At 47.0% G+C, this 8951-nt stretch overlaps 1 protein-coding gene across 1 annotated transcript in view; it reads left to right on the top strand.

The window, feature by feature from the left end:
* The window catches only part of LOC147986047 (putative E3 ubiquitin-protein ligase SINA-like 6), a 57106-nt gene continuing 48155 nt past the window's right edge, over nucleotides 1–8951 (top strand). The window contains exon 1 of the mRNA XM_087541848.1: nucleotides 1–198. Coding sequence (XP_087397974.1) covers nucleotides 1–198 — 198 coding nt within the window. The remainder of the gene's footprint in view (nucleotides 199–8951) is intronic.

The raw sequence follows: 8951 nt of genomic DNA, 5'->3' as shown, positions 1-8951 counted from the left end.
ATGGACATCGACGGGGAGCCTTTGTTCGAGGACGAGCTCGCCAACCAAGCCATCGCGAAGACGAAGCGCAAAAGCAAACGGACGAAGGCATACACGCCGTATGAGGACAAGCTCCTTTGTGAGTGTTGGAGGGACATGGGCAAGACTCCAAGGTTGGTACTGAACAAAAGGCATCAACCTTTTGGCTTCGTGTTCATCGTGAGTTCCATAAACACAAGAAGTTTGCGCCGTACCAAATGCAAAGCAAGCGTGGGTGGGTATCCATCTCGAAGCGATGGTGGGTGATACAACAAGAGTGCAACAAGTTTTGTGCCACCCTTGAGAGCATCAAGGCACGACCCGTGAGCAACATCGGCATAAAAGATATGGTATACATGCGCCCCTCTTCGTATTCATTCACGTTATGCTTGCATGTCCATTTTTGCATTTGCCCGTATGCTTGCATGCTATTCATTTGTAGGCATTCCAAGTGTTAGGGCATATTTCTCCCTTAGTGGTTTTGGTGATTGATGATAATGCTTTTACGGACTAATTGTGTGCATTGAGCATTTCAGATAATCTATGACATAAGACGATTCGTGCCCCTCGGAGCTATTGTGAAAATGGTGTTTTTCCTTCGTTTCCTTTTCGATGGATTTGAGTCGTAGGAACACCGTACTATTAAGAGGGGGTCCGCTTCGGAAAGGTTTGGTTGTAATCAACACGTACACTATCTCTTTGCACCCTCGATCTTTCGCTTCAATTGAGTGTGTCCTTCCTTGTGCTTGAGCTTTTCAGAACAACATAAGCGGTAGTACCGCTCTGCTCAGCGGTAGTACCGCTCCAGCGATACTGCCGCAGAACAGTGCTACCCTCACTTCCGCTTGTTCTGCGCGTTCTGTAAATGGGCGGTAGTAGAGCGGCAGTTCAGCGTGGTAGTACCGCTCCAGCGGTACTGCGGCTCTGACTACCACTCTACTACCACAGGTTTACTGGGCACTGTTTAGATGAGCGGAAGTACCGCTCCTGGGGGTGGTAGTACCGCTCCGGCGGAACTACCACGATCTTCTACCGCAAGGAGTACCGCTTGTTTTGTTATCTCTGTCCCACAAGCGGAAGTAGAGCGGCAGTGGAGAATGGTGGTACCGCCCACGACGGCACTACCGCCCTGTCTTCCTCTACTACCGCGGATTCCAGCTGTTGTTCAACACCAAGCGGAAGTACCGCTGGTGGGAGCGGTAGTACTGCTCCGGCGGCACTACCACTTCCCTGACATGCTCATTTGAGCGCAGTGGCTGAAATCTTCCGTGCCAATGGAAGTACCGCTCACCTGAGCAGTACTACCGCTTGTGCATGGGCTGTGAGTGCATAACGGTTGGATTTCATCCCCCACTATATAAAGGAGTCATCTTCCCTAAGCTGACTTACCTCTTCCTCCCCCAAGCTCCATTGTTGCTCACAAGCTCATTCTTGCCCGATCTCTCTCCCTAGCCAATCAAACTTGTTGATTCTTTAGGGATTGCTTGATAAGGCCTAGATCTACACATCCACCAAGAGAAATTTGATTCCACTCACTAATCCCTTGCAAATCTTATTACTCTTGGGTGTTTGAGCACCCTAGACGGTGAGGTCACCACAGAGTCACATTCCATTGTGTTGAAGCTTTGTGGTGGTGTTGGGAGTCTCCAATTCGGTTGTGGAGAGAGCGTGAGGAGAATACGGTGGCCCTACAGACTTCTGGGAGAGCATTGTTTGTAAAGGCCTGGTTGCCACCTTCAAGTGCACCACTAGTGGAATCATGACATCTTGCATTGTGTGAGGGCGTGAGGAGAATACGGTGGCCCTAGTGGCTTCTGGGAGAGCATTGTGCCTCCACACCGCTTCAACGAAGACGTACTTCCTCTCAAAGGGAAGGAACTTCGATAACACATCCTCGTCTCCACCGGCTCTGGTTGTGGTTATTTCTTACCTTTACTATGTGCAAGCTTTACTCGTGTTGTATCCTTTGCTTGCTTGTGTTTGTTGTTGTTGCTTGCATCATATAAGTTGCTCACCTAGTTGCACATCTAGACAACTTATTTGTTGCTAACCCTAATTTTTAAGAAAAGCTAAAAATTGGGAGTTGCCTATTCACCCCCCTCTAGTCAACCATATCGATCCTTTCAATTGGTATCAGAGTCTCGTCTCTTTATTAAGGGTTTCACCACCCGAAGAGTATGGTTGACGGAGATGAGGAAGTGCCCGAGGCTGTGGAGTTGAACTCGATCACCCGAGATGACTTAAATGAAGCTATGGCTTCACTTAAAATGTCTATGATGGCCGAGGTCAAGTCCATGCTTAAAGAATTACTTGAGGGGTTGAAAACCACTCCCGGCCTGTTGCTTGTGGTTAATCCCACTGCATCGGAGTCAGAGGCCAATTTCGACACGGAAGCGGCTAAAGGTACTCAAACTTCCTCCCCTCAAAACAAGAATGGGACGGGAACCTTTTTCTCGGTTCCCCCTCCCCGGTCTATGGAGGACCGGTCCCTACACCGCATATTAACAACCTTGGTCCTCCTCCTAAACTTGTGAAGGGTGATTCTGCTAATTGGCTTTTTCATATTAAGTCTCATTTGAATCACAACTCAATGAATCTTCGGAGAATCATCTAGCAAGGCTTCTACCCACATGATCCAAACAACCTCACCCAAGAGAAGAGGCAGACAATCAATACAATCACTCCGCATTGTTCATCCTCCAATCCATGGTGCTTCTCGAAGACCTATCTCACTTGCATCCCTTCTCCCGTGCAAAGGATTGTTGGGAACACATCATATCTTTGTACAAGGGGAGCTCAAGCTTTCAACGGTCCAACTTTGAGGTGGTTCTTGATGAAGTCGGTGAGTTTGTGATTATTGAAGATGAGGATCCTCGTGATTTCTATCGAAGATTGACAACTCTTGCGGTCGCTCTCCAAGATCATGGGAGCAAGGATATGGATGACAATTGGATCAAGCACAAGTTTCTCAAGGCCATCATGCCATTAAATAAGGCCATGTCCTCCGTGATCCGTCAAAGGCCGGACTTCCATATCTTGTCTTCAAGTTAGGTGTTGGATGAGTTTATTGCCATGAACATCATGAACAAGACCGTAGATAATGCTCTAGCTCGTGTCCAACGGTCAAGGATGAAGGAAATATGCCCTAGAGGCAATAATAAAGTTATTATTTATTTCCTTATATCATGATAAATGTTTATTATTCATGCTAGAATTGTATTAAACGGAAACTTAGTACATGTGTGAATACATAGACAAACAGAGTGTCACTAGTATGCCTCTACTTGACTAGCTCGTTGATCAAAGATGGTTATGTTTCCTAACTATAGACATGAGTTGTCATTTGATAAACGGGATCACATCATAGGAGAATGATGTGATTGACTTGACCCATTCCGTTAGCTTAGCACTTGATCGTTTTAGTTTACTGCTATTACTTTCTTCATGACTTATACATGTTCCTATGACTATGAGATTATGCAACTCCCGATTACCGGAGGAACACTTTGTGTGCTACCAAACGTCACAACGTAACTGGGTGATTATAAAGGTGCTCTATAGGTGTCTCCGATGGTACTTGTTGAGTTGGCATAGATCGAGATTAGGATTTGTCACTCCGATTGTCGGAGAGGTATCTCTGGGCCCTCTCGGTAATGCACATCACTATAAGCCTTGCAAGCAATGCAACTAATGAGTTAGTTGCGGGATGATGCATTACAGAAACGAGTAAAGAGACTTGCTGGTAACGAGGTTGAACTAGGTATTGAGATACTGACGATCGAATCTCGGGTAAGTAACATACCGATGATAAAGGGAACAACGTATGTTGTTATGCGGTTTAACCGATAAAGATCTTCGTAGAATATGTAGGAGCCAATATGAACATCCAGGTTTCGCTATTGGTTATTGACCGGAGATGATTCTCGGTCATGTCTACATAGTTCTCGAACCTGTAGGGTCCGCACGCTTAATGTTTGGTGATGATCGGTATTATGAGTTTATGTATTTTGATGTACCAAAGATAGTTTGTAGTCCCGGATGAGATCGGGGACATGACAAGGAGTCTCGAAATGGTCGAGACATAAAGATCGATATATTGGACGACTATATTCAGACATCGGAAAGGTTCCGAGTGATTCGGGTATTTTTCAGAGTATCAGAGAGTTACGGGAATTCGCCGGGGAGTATATGGGCCTTATTGGGCTTTAGGGGAAAGAGAGAGAGAGAGGAGGCTGCGCACCCCCCAAGACCTAGTACGAATTTGACTAGGGGGAGGGGCAGCGCCCCCTCCTTCCTTCTCTTCTCTTTTCCCTTTCCTTCTCTCCTACTCCTACTACATGGAAGGGGGGGGGGGGAATCCTACTCCCGGTGGGAGTAGGACTCCCCGGGGCGCGCCATAGGAGGGCCGGCCCTCCCCCCTCCCCCACTCCTTTATATACGTGGCCAGGGGGCACCCCATAGACACACAAGTTGATCATTGATCCCTTAGCCGTGTGCGGTGCCCCCCTCCACCATAATCCACCTCGATCATATCGTAGCGGTGCATCGGTAGCAACATCATCACCGTCATCACGTCGTCGTGCTGACGGAACTCTCTCGTGAAGCTCTGCTGGATCGGAGTTCGTGGGACGTCATCGAGCTGAACGTGTGCTGAACTCGGAGGTGCCGTGCGTTCGGTACTTGGATCGGTCGGATCGTGAAGACGTTCGACTACATCAACCGCGTTCTCATAATGCTTCCGCTTACGGTCTACGAGGGTACGTGGACGATACTCTTCCCTCTCGTTGCTATGCATCACCATGGTCTTGCGTGTGCGTAGGATATTTTTTGAAATTACTACGTTCCCCAACAGTGGTATCCGAGCCAGGTTTATGCGTAGATGTCATATGCGCGAGCAGAACACAAAGGAGTTGTGGGCGTGGGTATATACATATTGCTTGCCGTCACTAGTTGATTCTTGATTCAGCGGCATTATTGGATGAAGCGGCCCAGACCGACATTACGCGTATGCTTATGCGAGACCGGTTCTACCGATGTGCTTCGCACATAGGTGGCTAGTGGGTGTCTATTTTTCCAGCTTTAGTTGAATCAGATTCAATGAACAAGGTTCTTTCTGAAGATCAAAAAGCAATCACTATACTGCGTTGTGGTTTTTGATGCATAGGTAAGAACGGTTCTTGCTCAGCCCGTAGCAGCCACGTAAAACTTGCAACAACAAAGTAGAGGACATCCAACTTGTTTTTGCAAGGCATGTTGTGATGTGATATGGTCAAAACGTGATGAGATATATATTGTTGTATGAGATGATCATGTTTTGTTAAAGTTATCGGCAACTGGCAGAAGCCTTATGGTTGTCTCTTTATTGCATAAGATGCAAGTGCCATGTAATTGCTTTACTTTATCGCTATGCGATAGCAATAGTTAGCAAGACGACCATGTGACGACACATTGATAGAGATCAAGATGATGGAGATCATGGTGTCATGCCGGTGACGATAGAGATCATGACGGTACTTTGGAGATGGAGACCAAAGGCGCAAGATGATCATGGCCATATCACGTCACATATTTTGATTGCATGTGATGTTTATCTTTTATGCATCTTATTTTGCTTAGATCGACGGTAGAATTATAAGATGATCTCTCACTAAATTTCAAGGTACAAGTGTTCTCCCTGAGTATGCACCGTTGCCAATGTTCGTCGTGCCGAGACACCACGTGATGATCGGGTGTGATAAGCTCTACGTTCACATACAACGGGTGCAAGCCAGTTTTGCACACGCAGAAATACTTGGGTTAAACTTGACGAGCCTAGCATATGCAGATATGGCCTCGGAACACTGGAGACCGAAAGGTCGATCGTGAATCATATAGTAGATATGATCAACATAGTGATGTTCACCATTGAAAACTACTCCATCTCACGTGATGATCGGACATGGTTTAGTTGATTTGGATCACGTGATCATTTAGATGACTAGAGGGATGTCTATCTAAGTGGAAATTCTTAAGTAATATGATTAATTGAACTTTAATTTATCATGAACTTAGTCCTGATAGTATTTGCATAACTATGTTGTAGATCAATAGCTCGCGATGTAGCTCCCCATTTATTTTGATATGTTCCTAGAGAAAAACTAAGTTGAAAGATGATAGTAGCAATGATGCGGATTGGATCCGTGATCTAAGGATTATCCTCATTGCTGCACAGAAGAATTATGTCCTTGATGAACTGATAGGCGACGGACCTATTGCAGGAGCAGATGCAGACGTTATGAACGTTTGGCAAAGCTCGGTATGATGACTACTTGATAGTTTAGTGCACCATGCTTTACGGCTTAGAACCGGGACTTCAAAAACGTTTTGGATGCCACAGAGCATATAAGATGTTCTAAGAGTTGAAATTGGTATTTCATACTCCTGCCCGTGTTGAGAGGTAGAAGACCTCTGACAGTACTTTGCCTACAAGATGGAGGAGAATAGCTCAACCAGTGAGCATGTGCTCAGAATGTCTGAGTACTGCAATCACTTGAATCAAGTGGGAGTTAATCTTCCAGATAAGATAGTGATTGACAGAGTTCTCTAGTCAGTATCACCAAGTTACTAGAACTTCGTGATGAACTATAATATGCAAGGGATAACGGAAACGATTCCCAAGCTCTTCGTGATGCTGAAATCGACGAAGGTAGAAATAAAAAAAGCATCAAGTTTTGATGGCTGACAAGACCACTAGTTTCAAGAAAAGGGCAAAGGGAAGAAGGGGAAATTCAAGAAGAACGGCAAGCAAGTTGCTGCTCAAGTGAAGAAGCCCAAGTCTAGACCTAAGCCTGAGACTAAGTGCTTCTACTGCAAAGATACTGGTCACTGGAAGCAGAACTGCCCCAAGTATTTGGCGGATAAGAAGGATGGCAAAGTGAACAAAGGTATATTTGATATACATGTTATTGATGTGTACTTTACTAGTGTTTATTGCAACCCCTCAGTATTTGATACTGGTTCAGTTGCTAAGAGTAGTAACTCGAAACGGGAGTTGCAAAATAAACAAAGACTAGTTGAGGACGAGGTGACGATGTGTGTTGGAAATAATTCCAAGGTTGATAAGATCACCATCGCACACTCCCTTTACCTTCGGGATTAGTGTTGAACCTAAAATAAATATTATTTGGTATTTGCGTAGAGCATAATATGATTGGATCATGTTTATTGCAATACGGTTATTCATTTAAGTCAAGGATAATTGTTATTCTGTTTAAATGAATAAAACCTTGTGAGATCATACACCCAAGGTGAATGGTTTATTGAATCTCGATCGTAGTAATACACATATTCATAATATTGAAGCCAAAAGATGCAAAGTTAATAATGATAGTGCAACTTATATGTGGCACTGCCGTTTAGGTCATATTGGTGTAAAGCGCATGAAGAAACTCTGTTGGGGATATAGTTATTAGTATGACCCGCCCAGGAGGGGCCGGGTTATACTTATGATGATTCATGAAGCTCGCGACGACTCCTGGAGATGGCGGGTTAGCTAAAGGCCCAGGGCCCAAAGGGTGATTTATGGCCTGTAGAGATAACCGCCATATGTATGTAACTTGTGTTATAAGGCAAGAATAACTAGTCACCGAGCCGGACACTGTTTATAAGCCTCTCGGGACTCTGTAGGTCGCAGGGCGTCAACCCGTGTATATAAGGGGACGACTCGACGGCGGCTTAGGGCAAGAAACAACAGATCGAGAGCCAAGCTAGCGTATTTCGCTCCTTGGTCATCAAACCTAGCAATACCACATCAACTGGACTAGGCTTTACCTTCACCGCAAGGGGCCGAACCAGTATAAAAACCTCTCATGTCCTTTGTCCCGATTAACCCCTTTAAGATTCCTAGTTGCGATGGCTCCACGACTAAGTCCTTTCACTAGGACATCTGTCGTGACAATTCCATGGCAGTTGGCGCCCACCGTGGGGCCAGCGCACGGTGGATTTGAGTTCTTGAAGGGCAGCTTCGAAGGGCTCAAGGGATACGTTGTGGGCCGGATGACCAAGAGTCGTCGCGGCAAGCTCTACATCAACGACGAAGGTTGGGGCCCCGACACCGGCTCAGTTGAGTACGGGTACCAGGTCCCCTTCGGCGGAATCCACGTCTTCATCGGCCGGATCGGCGAGCCGGGCCCTGAGTCGGACATCTGCACCAACCTCATCGAGATGGCTCAGCGTGCGAGACCCGCCCGGACTCAGCCCGCCGTGAAGCGTGCCTTCGTGGGTTGCATCCATGGAGGGGAGTTCTCTGAAGGATCTGTGGATGGCGGTGAGATGGCTGTCTATTCTGATGGTGAGTCGTCCACAGGCGAGACGGATTCATTGTATCAACTACAAGATGGCGGGCTTGGGGGCTGTTCCGATGGCAGCAGTATTCCGGACCCCTTTGAGCCTTCGAATAGAGCGGGGGTCTTCGTAACTGGTACATAGCCCGCTCAAAACTCTACGGCTGCGGCAGCAATAACCTCCGGGACGGCCGCGACCGGGTCAGGAGACCCTGCGCGCCCACCGGCTTAGGTGCTGATGGATCTTATGGATAAGATGACAGCCCTATTGACCGCCGTGGTTGAACCGGCGGATAAGGCTCAGCATGATGTGGAGGTGGCACACCTACATGAGGAGGTAGCTCAAGCCAAGGAAAACTTGGCCGCGGAGGACGTCAGGATGGCTGCAGAGTGGGCGGCTCTGGACGCTCGGGCTCAGCAGCTTCAATCAGAGGCTTTCCAGCTCTCGATGAATCTGAACACATCAAACGAGGTCATGAGAAGAGGGCACCAGAAGACTCAATCGTGTCTGCCCCTGACTTACGATCCCAGGAACCTCTTCCACACACCCGGAGCCGGTCCCACTAACCCGTCGGAGGCGAACCGGATTACAATACTCGGGGCTGGGGTGCC

Source organism: Triticum urartu, chromosome 2A (assembly GCF_056163025.1).
Source record: "Triticum urartu cultivar PI428250 chromosome 2A, HENAU_Tu73, whole genome shotgun sequence".
Taxonomy (NCBI): domain Eukaryota; kingdom Viridiplantae; phylum Streptophyta; class Magnoliopsida; order Poales; family Poaceae; genus Triticum; species Triticum urartu.
The sequence above is the reverse complement of the archived record's forward strand: the minus strand, read 5'-3'. Positions and strand labels throughout refer to the sequence as shown.